Here is a 15,306-nt window from a genome sequence, read left to right as displayed (position 1 = left end):
GTTTGTATAGGATCGATGATGAGATCACTGGTTTTGATGTAATAGCACAAGTCGTGCTATATTCCTATACCATCCTTCCCGTGTAACGGCGGCCTTAGAGTTACAAAAGTCTGACCAGCAGTACTGTAGAAATACTCCAAATACATTATATCTGCTTTAAGTCATCGACTTTAGAGAGTCTTTGATTAATATTATGTATTAGATGTATTATGAACATTTATAAGGATTGTAAATAGGTTTTTGAGCTCTTTTTCCTATTATGCTGTAGATTAACATTAGAATAATATAATACTATGATTACTAACCAAATTAAATAAAATTGTAAAATAGAAAATGATCAGTAGATCAGTAGCTATTAAAATAGATATAAGATGTATTGTGAACATAATTTTGTAATAATAAAAAGCATTTAAAAAAAAAATACATTATATTCAAGCGAAGTAAGCTTGAACACAAGAGGTCAAGGATGCATCCAGGATATTTTCTAGGGGGGGGGGGGGCGATAAAAAAATAACGCAATTAATATTTATTCATGATGCAATTAAAATCCAATCACACACAATGAAAAAATAATGAACATTCGTAACAAAAGGACAACCATTTTTATTACATACCTCCTTTACGTTTCACTTACGATTATGTTAATTTTCAAACGGCAATGAAATTTAGGGGGAGCGATTGCTATCATCGCCCCCCTCCCCTCAGGATCCGTTCTTGATTCAAGAACATCTCGGTGGTCAACATTAGCGCAACCATCAAGCTATGCTGCTGAAATCCATTTGTCGCTCATGATTTTTCTGTTTTCTGAACGGGAGAGAGTTTAATAAATTTCTTGTTCTTTTATCAATATGTCCCCGCAACTTTTATACTTCGCAGTACCAAATCCGTCATTTTAAAATTGTTCGAGCGGTGTTTACGTATCACCCACGTTTCCAAGTGCACTCATACAACTGACTCGGTCCAGTTGAATTCCGCCCGAGTGCACCCATATCGCGTCAACTTGGTATTTATATTCTTTAGAATGCTTGTTATTTAATTTTCAAGAGCGACAACACCAAGACGTTTGCCACACTGGCAGCACTGTACGCGTTTGACAGTTGTGACGGAGGAGTGAAAAGTGACAGTTGTCAGATGTCGCGATGTGGTCCGAAATCGAGCAGCCTTCTCAGCAGGCTCAGTCCCAATGTCAGTCTTGGTATTCGCGCGTGGCGGCTCGTCTTCTCCAGGACAGACTTCTTTTGACTGCCCTCGAGCTGCACACCGAGCTGGTCGAAGCTGGACGAGAAGAACCTCAACTTAGAGAGTTCTTCTCCAATCCGGCCAATTTCGAAAGACCGCCTACAGATACTATCGGTTTGGACTTATATATATAACTAATGCAATATTACTTCCCAACTTAGTCAAATTTGTGAGTCTGGAGAAAACTATTCAAATTTTAATTACTACTCTATACTGAACGAATCTTATTTCCTTCCGTCCTTACAGTCCGATGTCCGAGTCAAGCAACGTTGGATTCACTAGACCTGACCCGTCTATCCGAGGACAGCGAGAGGAGCGACGACGTCGCTGTCTTAGAATTCGAATTGAGGAAGGCCAAGGAGACCATTAACGCTTTGAGGGCCAATTTGACTCAAGTCACTGGTGAGAACTACCCAGGTTTTTTATACGTATATATATTTCCGGGGGAAAAAATGTTTCTTTAAATGAATTAGAAGTCGAGGGGGTAGTATATAATGATAAAGAGGATATGGTTGAAAGATTGAATGAGTTTTACATCAATAGTGTGAATGATATAGTTAATTCAATACAAACAAGGCATAATAGTGTGAATGATGATATTAATTTGGGTTTAAATAAGTTTGAAAGGTTTAAATTAGTGGAAATGGGGGGATTAAATGGTGTATTGAAGGGCATGAAATCAGTTTCTAGTATGGATGGATTGACTCTAGATATTTTAATCAACACTTGGGACATGGTTGGACCACAGTTACTGAAATTAATAAATGAATCGTTAGAAGTGGGATCCGTCCCGGATGCATGGAAGGTGTCTACTATTGTACCGGTACCAAAGGTTACTGGCACACATAAAGCCAGTGAAATGAGGCCCATCAATATGTTACCAATTGTTGAGAAAATGCTGGAGGAAATCGTTATGATTCAATTGAAAGAGTTCATTAGTATAAATGATTGTTTGGTTGTGGAACAGTCTGGATTTAGAGTGAAACATTCAACAGAAACCGCTATCCAATTGGATGGAGACGATGGATGAATCTAGCATGGTTGTTGGAGCAGTTTTTCTAGATTTTAAGCGAGCGTTCGAGACAGTAGATAGGAATATTTTATTACAAAAATTATATAAGTTAGGAATAAATGGTATAGTATTAAAGTGGCTTCAATCATACTTAAATAATAGAAGGCAAATAGTAAAAATTGATAAGGTGTTATCCTCTGAATTTGTAACACCTCATGGAGTGCCGCAAGGGTCCAAATTGGGACCCTTATTATTTATATTATATATAAACGATATTGTTAAGGTAATTAAGATGTGTAAAATACATTTGTTTGCAGATGATACATTGATATATATAATTGGAAAGAATGTTGATGTAATGTCTGAGATTTTAAATATAGAATTAAATTATGTGAATGACTGGTTGTGTGAAAATAAATTAAAGTTGAATGTGAATAAAACAAAAATGATGTGGTTGAATGGTAAAAATAAAAATATATTGAATGAAATTAGAATTGATAAGTTAATTGAAAAAGTTGAAAATATAAAATACTTAGGTGTATACATAGATTCAGGACTAAATTTTAAAATGCACGCTGACTATATAATAAAAAAAATGGCTAGAAAAGTTGGTGTGTTATGTAGATTAAGAAATATTTTAAGTAAAAAAAGTAAAATTTTAGTGTTTAATTCATTTGTCTTGCCACATGTGGTTTATTGTGCCACTGTGCTTAATTTGTTTAGTGGCCAAGATTTAGAAAAAAATGCAAAAAATACAGAATAAAGCTATGAGAGCTATTTTGAATGTGAGTAGATTTAAGAGTATTGGAAGTATGTTAGATGAATTAGGATGGATGAGTATTAGAATTAGTCTAAATATTAGTACATTGTCTTTTGTTTATAAGTTAGATCATAAGTTATTACCTAAGTATTTTGATGATTATATAATAAGGAATAGAGATAAACATAGTTTTTATACTAGAAATAAGGACAAACTAGTTGTAAGTAGAGTAAGAAAGAATAAGACGGCTGGGGGTGTTTTTCACAGGGGTGTGCTCATGTATAATGCCCTCCCTGAGTGCGTCAGGTCTGCTAAAAACATGGATGCATTTCTGCGAGGTGCGAAGAGACACCTCTGTGAGGGACAGTACATATAAGTTAATTATAAATTTTAGAGTTAAGTATAATAATTAAGATGTATTTTTAAATTAGCTTGATAGCTAAAATATATATAAATAAATAAAATAAATATATTTACTTGCAAATTTCATTATAATGAAAAAGAAAAAGAGATGTGTATCAATATGTGCTTCCACGTCTATAGAGTGCGACTCGAGCTCTGTCGACGTTGGCTATGAGAAGATCCTGAACGAAGACTCGATAAAGCCGCACGAGAGACGGGCGCTCAACTTCCTCATATACGAATATTTGCTCCAACAAGATTGTAAATTGACGTCGATCACATTTTCGGACGAAGTCCCCGAACAAGTGTGTATTTTTTTATTTTTTTCAGTATGTATTGGCTCGATTGACTATACTCGTTCAAAATATCACTATTACTTGTGCACCTTTACAACTTATTGAAGTAAAACTTTTCCTCACGGGGTAGTGTGAATTGCATTCATGCAGAATCCAGATTTTGTCTAGAATTTTTTTCGTAGTTCTGATCTAAAAATCACAATGAAATGGGTTTCAACTTCGGAAAAACTCATTTAGGAGATGAAATTACCTTTATAAAGTTTGTCTATTCATACTAGCATTTTACATACATATATGAACACATTCATGTCTAACGTGGCGTAGACGTAACAGCAGTAGCCGAAAACATCTATTCATACTATACAGCAGTACGTGTCGCCGTAATGTATCAAGCAAAACCGGTTTTCTTTGGCCACTGTGGAAATATTCACGCACACAATGAACGAAATCGATAATTTGCTATAAAAAAAAGGCATTTTACTTGCATAAAATGTTACTAAAAATTTATTAAGTTAGATTTTTTTTGGGGAAAAATTATATGTAGGAGAGGGGGGTTTGTTTCCCCTTGCCCCACCTTTTTTTAAAGTCACGAGCCGCCCCTGGTGCTAATCATTAACAGATTTATTAATTCAGGTGCATTTTATTTTAGGATTTTGAATGTTGGGATGACGTCGGTCTCAATGTACCTCGTCCTGCAGGTCTCATATCAATGTACAGAGGAGAGACAGCAAATCATCCAACGAAGAGTAACTGCCATCAAGAGACGCAAACGGATGAATTGGCCTTGAGCGAAAGCAACTCCACATACCTTTTATATCCCGAGAGTAAGTCTGCCGTGGAGAGTGTCAACTCGTTCACCGATGTGAGTACACATTATCAGTAATATAATATTCAAAAAAATTCGGATGTGACCAACCCGTGACTTTGTCTATGTATTTGAGGAATATAAGAAGGTCACAAAACAAAATCAGATAATTAAACATACATACACATTCACACATACCGGTTATGACAGCGTTTTGATGCAAATTCAACACAAATGTTGTGAAACTTATAAGAGGCAAAAGATCTACTTCCGGTTGTCGGATTTTGTTCGAAATTTTTTTATTACTTAAAATCACTATACTTATTATACACATTAAATATCAACAAAATAAAAATAATTTAAAAGGTCAAAATAAAATAATGAAATATTGTTTTAAAAAAAAATACTACTTCCGGCTTACGAATTCTGACCAAAACCTTATCAGATCTAAGTTAGTACATAAACAGTACAAATATAAATTTTTAGCTTGATACGTTCAGGGGTGTGGAAAGAATTGTGGTCACAAAATTTTTCACTTTTCTAAGAGAAAAAAATCCCACTTTCGGTTTATTAAATTTAGTGATTTTTTTTGTATTTTCATCAAATCGATACGAGAATTATATTTGAATTTTTTCGTGAAGCGCACACATGTTGAAGGGGTCGAAAAAAATAGTGGAAGAAAAATCGAACAAGAGTAAACTGCCTCTTCCGGTTGACGGATGCCTACCAAGTTTTATACATAACTTGGTATTAACCCTTTGCCCGCGTCACCAAATTTAGCGAACATGCCCTGTACGCGGCTGCTTTTTTGCGGATTTTGCTATCGCGTTTTCGACTATAAATATAGGTTGTAATATTTTTTTGAATTTTACAACCTATATTTATTTTTTTTGACTACTGCCATCCATTGAATTTGGTAAAGTATACATTTAGTAATATTTTCAACCAAGTTATAAACTTTTAACACAATAGACGGCTCTTATACAGGTTGGAACTTCCAAGACATCTATGCGTGTCTCGCGCGCTGAGGGCATGTTCGCTAGGACATGTATAGTAGTCGTACGCGGTGGAAAGGTTAAGCATAAACTTCCAGATATGAAATTTCAGTTCAATAAACCAAAAGGTTTCAGAGAGAAACATAAAAAACCTCGATTATCTAGAGTAAAAGTACCGTAGTTCCGGTTCAGGTAAAAATATTTTAAAAATTCAGTTAGCGATTTGGAAGATAATTGGATTCAAAAACTTAAAAAAAAGAGGACACTTATAATGGGAGGTACCATATAAAAAATTAACGTTGTTTCGATAAGAATTTCAGTAACCGATACTAAGGTTCAGTTCGATAGGACTAACGGTGTTCAAAAAATACACACACACATTTTTTCTAGATCATGAAAACGTGATCAGCGATCGATTCTGAGTTCGAATCAATCAAAATGTCGAGTTGGAATTTTCGCATGATCACAAAACTTCATCTATTGCTATAGACTATGTACATACATAGATAAAGTAAAAAAAAAAATGTCAATTGAAATAATGCAAATTTTCTTCATAGCAAAACGAAGAGATAGTGTTTTTAAAGAAGCAAATACTAGCGCTCGAGACGGACAAGGTGAACTATCAAAAGTTGTACGACGCCGCTCTGGCCAGTCTGAATTCGCTCACGAGTCCCACGTCGGACGTGCCGAGCTCGGAGACCACTCTGTACAACCGCGAGGATAATTCCGCAGAGTTGGCGGCCAACTACGCGAGTGAAATCGAAAACATTGATGACGAAATGCAACCGCTTCCACAGAACGCCACTCAAAACTACTACGGAAGCAGCGTCTCCACAAACAGCCTCACTCCGGACCAGTTCGAGATGATCGACAGCGATAAAAACGGAGGAAGGTAATCGTCTCATTTCTGATTAACCCTCCCTCACCGAAGTGAGGTATGCAAGTGCCTCAATTTTTACGTTTTTCGTAATAACTAGTCACCGGAGCCTGAGGGGGCCGTGTATTGTTCAAAGGTTGTAAATGCATTGTTAAAGGTTTGCCGAACAATGGATAGCACTGTGACTATCCTACCTCTAGTAATAACTATGTGGTTTTCAAAGCTATTGTTCAGACTATGTCTGATGATCGGCTTTCGTGGCCTTACGACCCACGATTTGGCCAATATATTTTTGTGCTGGCCACCCTGACAGCTAACGGCCACTCACAGTTGCGCGCCAACGGCTTCGGCATAAACGCAAAGTTAGCTCCTCGCCACTGAAATCACCAGCTCGGCCACTGGTGATGGTTGACTATACTTGGAGACCAGCTCCAGTATCCGTCCGGTGTGCACCAGAGGAAACCTGGTCTGTCTTCGTTCAGAAGGCAGACAACTCAGCTAACCTCAAAAAGCACGCGTGGTTACTTTGTTTACTCCCCCCCCCCTTTCCCCCCTGCTTGATCTCTGTATAACTTATACAAAATACAGTCACAATGCATAAACAGATTTACGCCCTGTTTTCATTGGTTTACAATTTCCCGCCTTTTTTCCACATCACGCATCCCACGCACACTGTACGAAAGAGAAAGGGACAGAGCAGAGCAGCCATCATCAGCAGAGACCAGACCACCGACGACGAAGGAAGGCACCGTGAGGAAACCAGCCCCGCCCACGCTTACCACGAGCTATCTCACAAAACCGACTTCAGGGGGCACTCGATTGAGCACCTGGCGTCCGTACAGCTGTACAACAATGAACTATAAGAAATTTATTTTAATAGCCTTTGTATGATTTAGTAAAGGGGTACATCGTAAAAAAATACATTTATAAATTTCTACTTTCCAAAGTATGATTTAAAGGCGGTAGCGATAAGTCATGTTTTTGACTGTTCGCTTGCAGATTCTTGTTGATCGATGAATCAATGCGAGAGAAAGAGACAGCTATATTTTCGTAAGTTATTGCTTTCGTCGCTTTGGGCGCGTAGCTTTTGTCGCCCGTTGGCCTTACCTACATATGTGCGTTTGCATGTCGTTATTTTTTAATACAAAAATAGTCAAAAACATGATATACGACTAAAACTTTTTTTATGTTTATGTATAAAATGATTAATAAGATATATATTGAACCATTTGTATTGAGAAAAGCTGTATTTTGATCACAAAATACTGGGGTGTTACGCGACCCCTGTTCGGGGCACTCGTTCGATCCTTCAAAGGTTAAAAGGTTAAGCCAGCAGCATAGTTCGGTTGTTAAGCTTCTGCTTAGCGTCGTGAGGTGCCGGGTTGGATCCCAGGACCGGGCCTCGAGTGAAAATGAATTTTTCAGAGTATGCTGCTGGTTAGACCTGGATTTATGACTCCAGGTTGATCGTTTCCTATCAGACTTTGCCAATTTTCTCTGATTTCATTGTTGAAACGGTAAAAATTGGCCAAAATCCTTCCTATATATACAATATGTCACCAATAATTTATGTTTGTTTAATGTGCAATAAATAAGTTTGTGTACGATTTGATAGATGTCTCATTGATTTGCGAGTTTTTCAGTGTCTCGTAATCCAGTTACTTATATAATTAAAAATGCTGCAATATTTGTAATTGGCCAGGAAGGCGCATTGGGGTTGCCTGTAATGCCTTCCTGGTATGTGTTATCATAAAAAATAAAATAAAAAAAACTATTCTTCTTCTTCACGTGCCATGTCCTCCCAGAACGTCGGCAACTAGACGTCCCATTCGTATTTTATCAACGGCTGCTCGGAATAGTGCTCGGGTGCTGAAGCCGTACCATTGCCGAAGATTCTTTAGCCACAATGTTTTCTTAAGCCACAATTTTCCCCTGGATTATAAGGCGCAGGAGATCGTGTTTCTCGTTCCGCATCACATGTCCAAAGTACTCCAATTTACGCCTTTTCACACTTTTGAGCACTTCGACATGCTTTCCCATCAGGGCTAGCACCTCGGCATTGGTACGACGCGCCACCCATGAGATTCTCAGCATCCTTCTGTATGTCCACATCTCAAAGGCCTGTAGTTTTTTGCACGTGGCATCTGTCAGGGTCCATGTTTCTGTCCCATACAGAAGGATGCTGAAAACGTAGCATCGTATAAGTCCAAGTGGGAGTGCTATACTGAGATCACGTGTGTTTAGGACATTATTCAATTTTAAGAATGCAGCTCTTGCTTGCTCCACTCTAACGCGAAAACTATTGGAACGAGATAATTGCCACGGCTAATCAACCTAACCCACAGTCTCGGTTTTCTGATCTTTAAGAGGCAGTACAAATGCCAGATCTGACCTTTGTATGATATCCAAGTATGTACATATGTAAAGTAAAATATTTGGTTTTCAGCTCTCAAAAAGATGGTTCGAACGTCAGCTCGTTCGAGCCCGCCGTGATGGTCGAGGATCACATGGTTAAGTGTTCGCACGAGCCGAAGCGCAACGAGAGTGAAACGACGCTCGATGATACTTCGAGCTTCAACGACCACATAGAAAACGATTGGGAGCGGGAGCAGATCATCAGAACCATGAAGTCTCTGACCGACGAAAGTTTCAACAACGCGGAAGGAAAGAACGAAGCGTGGATAAACAGGTACCATTTTGCTCACCCACTTACTATCAATCATACATTTGTAATGTTACATAGTAATTTTTGGGTGCTACTTATTTAGTATGCGGTCTACCTTAGCATGCGATCTACCTTTGAATCGCAGTCGACTATTTTTTGTATCTATTTGTATCGTAGCAACGAAATGTTTATTACAATTTTTGTTGTCGAAGCATTTCTATCAAAAGATCGTCAGCAGATACAATATGTATGTATGTCTCAACCAAATCTTAAATGAATGGGGCCGAACCTTAACTTAACCTAACCTATCCTGACCCTTAAATAAATGGTTGTGGCTATTTGCAGGTACTATATCTGCGAATTATTGGCTATTTGCAGGTACTACATCTGCGACAGGCGCAAAGCCTTATAACTTATAATCCGATTATAATTTCTTACATTTAATGTATGCTAGACTTGTTTAATCAATCGTTCATTACACATACATGAGGCAAATAAATTTCGCACGTTATTATAATAGATTTATATCATTTAGCTAGTTCGCGGCTTTTACTTGTATGTAGGTATTATACATTGTATATGATAATAATTTTCTAACAATTAATAATATTAACTAATTTGTATTATATTTTTTACTCTACGTCACTTTACGAGTTCGAACTAAATTTTAAGAGGTTTAAAACAAAATTTTAACAGTAAACACGCTGACAGTGACAGTTTACGCGCATGCGCAGAAGGCTTTGCGCCTGTGGCAGATATAGTACCTGCGAATAGCCAATAATTTGTAGATATAGTACCTGCAAATAGCCACAACCTAAATAAATAGGTGTTGGCTGTTAAGCTATGTTTTTTTTTTGTGATAATATTGTTGAAATAAAACTTAAAAAAAAGATATCTTAGCAGCCAACAACTATTTATTTAAGGGTCAGGATTTTATTTTATTTAAAATAAAAAAATAAAATAAATAAAATAAGGGTCAGGATAGGTTAGGTTAAGTTAAGGTTGGCCCTATTGATTTAAGATTAGGTTGTTAGGGTCGGTATTATTCAGTCTCAGTGTCACACGCGAGAACTGAGACCACATATTAAAGAAAAAACATGAAGGTAGATCGCATATTAATGTAGATATGTGAAGTAGACCGCATACTAAAGTAGCACCAATTTTTGTATCTTTTGCACCTGAACAGTGATTTGCCCAACGAGTACAAGTCGATATTGATGAAGTTCTGCGATATACAGTACTCGAGTGATAATGCATTTTTGAAAGACATTCCGCATGCGAACCAGCCGATAAGCGTTCAGCAATTTCTAAACGTTGTCACGACGGCTCTTCCTAAAGTAAGCTATTAAAATTCGTCAGTACATATCCACGGAACGCAAACGTGCAATTTTGATTAACGGAGTCTCTTGTTATGAATGTGTCACATTTGAGTTCCGAGGATTTATCTACATATGACGGGCTGAAAACCAGACTGGTACAAGTGACATTTTTAAAAAAAGCTGGTTTAAGTGCTAAAATAATAGCATTTCATATATGCTATTAATAATTTTAGCACTTAAACCAGATTTTTTTTTAAATGTCACCTGTACCAGTCTGGTTTTCAGCCCGTTATACATATGTATATTAAATGTAAAATTTTTTCAGATCATTCCCAATATTTTGTTGGTTAAAAGAGATGAAGTTATTCCTTTATTAATATGTACGATATTTTTACAACCGCAACAAGCCCAGCGCGACAAACTTTTACAATTGTTATTGAATTTGAGAAAAAAAATGGAAAAAGACGATAGAGCTTTAATCATATCAGGTATACATTATTTGTATTTATAATATGAGTATACAGTCAGTCGACCTCATTTGGCTGTTTGTATGTAATAATCTTAATCTGCATAGGACTGGTGCTATTGTTGCAATGGAATATTGAAACAAACTGCGGGATAGACAGCGATTTACTCGGATTCTTCTGGGAGATGCTGAATAGCAAATCGCTGGAGAAGCGAATCTTGGGAGCTGAAGCTTCGATCGCCTTGGCTCCGTACATTTCAGTGAGTCTTTAACCTTTCCTCCCCTGTGATATGTATTTACTACAACTCGACTCTAATAATGGGAATATCGATATGAAATGTAATAGATACGAGGTTCAGAATTTTTGTATTCCTCCGTAATATAATTACGAATTACGTCAATTTATGTGTACAAAATACATATCATCGGAGCGCGCGGATGTTTTTGGCACCGTAAGGGAAAGGTTAATTGCGCCGTTAATTCGTTTTCAATGCGGAAAATTTAAAATATTGCTCAACGTAACATTTTTTATTTAACAGAAATATATTTATTTAATGCGCAATTCTTTTATTCTAATGCGCAAATGATTCGTTCTAAGGAGCAAAGTTATTTTTCTAAATGCACTGTTAATTCGTACCCATTTTCAACTAGCTTGCAGTATCTGGCAACCTATCGTGTATAAATCGACCGTTTTAGTTTTATACTACTATACCTATTGAATTCTCCAAAGCTATATTTTTGTTTCCATATCGAATTAGACTGAAACTGAATCAAAATCTTTCCAATGAAGATTTTCTGTTATTTAAGTATATAGAACTAGTTGTTTTACCCGGCTTCGCTCAGTATTTGTAACATAAACAGCTTGAACATGGCGAATCTAATAGTAAATATTCATTTGTTTTATTATTAAATTTATATGAATCGAAAAAAAATATAATATTCAACCAATTGAATTGTCGTCATAGAAACTTTGTTTGGTTTTCGAAGTTCCCAACCAAAAATACTTCATACAAAGTCTCTTTCAAAATGATACCTACGTATTAGATTGTACAAAATTTTTTATTATCCAAGCTGAATGATTTTTTTTCGTTTCATATTTTTTGCCGTAGCTTTGAAACTGCTGGATTGTATTAACATAAGTTTTTTTTTATTACAGTTGGAATTGGTCAACTCACTTCTTTTAAGTATGGTGCTATCCATGTGTGACTCGGGAGACGTTTCAATTCGGAAGCAAGGCTTGTCCGGAGCCATCATGATCTGTCCTACGGCGAATCTCGCAAAATACTCTCAAATAGAAAGCCTATTCTTCACTTTAGCCTTCGACTCAGATGTCGGCATTTCGCAAAGGTGCATCGAGACTTTTGCTCCCGTTTTGGCGAGGACGGCTCTTCTTAACGGGATCTTCCACACCGAGTTCTGTCCGCACTTGCTGGAGAGGCTCAGCGACTTGATTGCGGACGCCGAGCAGTCTGTCATCGTCTTAAAAATACTGAGCAACACCGTACTATTCTCTCTCGTTTACGTTGTCGACGTGGACACTGTGAAGGACAGATTGTCCGCATCGACGTACAATTCGAGAGCAATGCAGAAGATAGCCGAGTACTTGTACGACAGGCCGTTTCACGATCTCAAGTATCTGGCGACGGACGATTCGATCGACCCGTTCAAGCTGATCCAAGTATTCTACGAGATGTCGGAGAACGATGTCGAATCTACGTGGTACGAGAGGGATTGGCTGATAAACAACTGGTAAATACTACAGTAATAGCAGTGAATACGAGTATCATTGTAGATGATTTTGTTATATAATATACTATAGACCAGGGCCAGGCTAATTACCGTAGTACTAAAAAGTGTTAAAGTTTGCTTTCTTTACAGGTTGAACAAGATTCTATATTTACTCGTCACATACAGGAATCCGGCCAACGTCCAAACTGTTCATGCCCTCATCGATTTTTTCAACACTTGGAACGTCGTGTTCGGTAAAAAGTTTACCAAGTCCTTCATCAGACAGATGATGGAGTCGGAGCTGAACAAAATCGAACAAAACATCATAAAGCCCGAATACAGAAATCAATTCTGTCCAATATTGATAAGCGTATATTTAGGAACGATCACATGCGACAATGAAGATGATGAGAATATTAGAAATTCGATTAAAAGGTTTAACAAATCGTTTTGAAATATGAAACGAAACAAATTTTATATACGCAAGTATGTATATTATTATGATCGACAGGTGGTGTATATGCTGTGGATTGTGCTCGATCTCCCCCATTATTATCGGTGTTCCGTTGGTGATTTACTCGAATAAGCAGCCGACTGTTTTCAATATTGCACTCACGGCGATCTGGCAATGTATGATGGTTTCATCTTTATTTATTCCGTTTGTCTGTCATGTATGCGTTCCTATGCTGATGCCGACGTCATCCGTTCCAACTCAGGTGCTCAATATCAGGAGCACATGTCAGACGCTCAGGTCCCCACTTCCCTACCTCTCCTCGACACGATCGGTCATCGTGCCACATCCCTATGTATAACGTATACTCCCGGTATTCTAAAATTTATTTTCTTGAAATCTCCATACTTGTCCACGCGTCCGCCACATACCCACACACACATACATCGTTCTCCGACTTACAACCTATCGAATATTTATGGGCATGTTATTTATTATAAAGCAAAGGGAATAAAAACAACACCCTGGGGCAAATTATGAGTTAAAAAACTGTTGAAAATGTATGGTTTGAAGAAATTTCGGACGACATACTAAAAAAAGTCGTATTGTCCCCGCCAGCAGGTACCATCCCATCATAGAAGCAAGACGATTGTCTAGTAATTATTATATTACTATTTATTGTTGTCATATGTTCATTGCTTATGTATTTTAATTCATAGAAAAATATATACTGTAATATTATTTTAGCTAGAGACATTTGAAATACATATAAGAAAAATGCCCTATTTTGCATGTTTTTTTAAAATTCGTATCTCGCCTTAATTTAAAAATATAAATAATCTTTTTTAATCGTAAAACATGTTAGTAGTTGAAATCAAATAATAAAACCAAAAAAACTTGTGTATAGCTTCATGTAATTAAAAAAAATCGAAAACATCGAACAATTGAAAGTGATGCGATTTCTCTGCATGTTACTGTATACTCCTGGCATTCTAAAATTTTTTTTTTTATAAAATCTCCATACTTGTCGACGCGTCCACCACATACCCACATACAAACATACATCGCGTCCGTTTTTATATATATTATATTATAATAATTTTGATACGAATCTTAATTCTTGTTCTATTATCAAAGTTTTTTTTTTACTCTTTTAAATCCTCCATAAACCAATGCGAATCAACAAATCCATACTACCCCAAGAAATAAAATGTAGCTTAGTATTATTAATTCATCTCGATTTCAGGTATAGTACATTCGAACGAACAAGTCAGAGCATACATCGCGTCCCTATTCGACTATTTAGTGCAATGGGGCAGCCCCACCGAGGAAGTGATGAACTCCAGCATCATCCCCGGCATCGTCACGCTAGTCAGCGACTCGGCCATGTACATAAGCACATTTTTCCCGTCAATCTATCATATGTCAACTTTCCGTATATAAAATAATATGAATTTAACTTCAGAGCCGTCAAATGCAACGCAATCAAATCTTTAGGATCAATAGTGTGTCGATCGGACTTGTATCCGACAATACTAGACAAGAGCTGGCACACCTTGGAGAGTCTGGCGATAGAGGAGAAGACCAACGGCGGCCTCGGCTCCTTCACCACGATATGCCTCGCTAAAACATTCCACAAAGTCGTCAAAAACGACGATCCGACCTGTCAAAATAGAGGTAACTCAATGACACATCTCGATTTCATATATGTATGTGTCAAGCGTTGACATATTTTCCGTTCAGTGTTACAGAACTTGGCCACGCTGTGCTATTCGCCGATGTTCAACTCCGGCAACGTGTCGTCTATTAACGGCCTGCTCGAAGAGCTGCTCTCGGCGTTGCAGCTGGCGACGCACAAAAAGATATGCGATCAGTTCGTTCAGACGGTTCTGCTGCCGGCGCTCAGGTAAAGGTCGAAGACTAGCACAATTGCAAGTATGCGAGTGATTTTTTAATACGATTCTTGTAAAACAGGAGGCTCGAAAGCCTGGATGTCTTATCCTGGGAGTACAAATGCACCGTCAAATCGCTGATATACAAGATCACGTCGAGCGAAGTGCAAATTAAGGAGCACCCGAGCAATTCCGGACAGCAACAGCACGGCACAAGCATCGGTGGACACACGTTGCCGTCTCTTTTAGCCAATTCTGAATCGGTGGGAAGAAGGATGACACAAATGTTTCAACAGTCCAAGCCGGCTATGAATTTGCAGAATATATTTAAAAAGAAATAATATTATACATAAATATAACGAAATACATATACATATATATATACATAGATATATTATA

At 37.4% G+C, this 15,306-nt stretch overlaps 1 protein-coding gene across 1 annotated transcript; it reads left to right on the top strand.

Moving 5' to 3' along the window:
• The first annotated feature begins 1,041 nt into the window (after nt 1-1,041).
• On the top strand, nt 1,042-15,248 carry LOC143913474 (RAB11-binding protein RELCH homolog). The gene is made up of 16 exons (XM_077433299.1): nt 1,042-1,353; nt 1,486-1,641; nt 3,555-3,718; nt 4,359-4,571; nt 6,067-6,401; nt 8,833-9,075; nt 10,238-10,388; nt 10,696-10,858; nt 10,945-11,096; nt 11,993-12,585; nt 12,715-12,999; nt 13,076-13,194; nt 14,262-14,403; nt 14,481-14,692; nt 14,759-14,921; nt 14,990-15,248. Exons 1-16 carry the CDS (start codon nt 1,140-1,142, stop codon nt 15,246-15,248), a joined length of 3,564 nt encoding a protein of 1,187 aa, XP_077289425.1. The 5' UTR covers nt 1,042-1,139.
• The last annotated feature ends 58 nt before the right edge of the window (nt 15,249-15,306 follow it).

The sequence above is a fragment of the Arctopsyche grandis genome, chromosome 6 (genome assembly GCF_051622035.1).
Source record: "Arctopsyche grandis isolate Sample6627 chromosome 6, ASM5162203v2, whole genome shotgun sequence".
Lineage (NCBI taxonomy): Eukaryota > Metazoa > Arthropoda > Insecta > Trichoptera > Hydropsychidae > Arctopsyche > Arctopsyche grandis.
This window is presented reverse-complemented; position numbering and strand designations above follow the sequence as displayed.

Coding starts and splice junctions, on each gene's coding strand:
- LOC143913474 (XM_077433299.1), top strand. CDS start 1,140: ATGTGGTCCGAAATCGAGCAGCCTTCTCAGCAGGCTCAGTCCCAATGT. Junction 4,572..6,066: donor GTGTCAACTCGTTCACCGAT/GTGAGTACACAT, acceptor TTTTCTTCATAG/CAAAACGAAGAGATAGTGTT. Junction 9,076..10,237: donor AACGAAGCGTGGATAAACAG/GTACCATTTTGC, acceptor GCACCTGAACAG/TGATTTGCCCAACGAGTACA.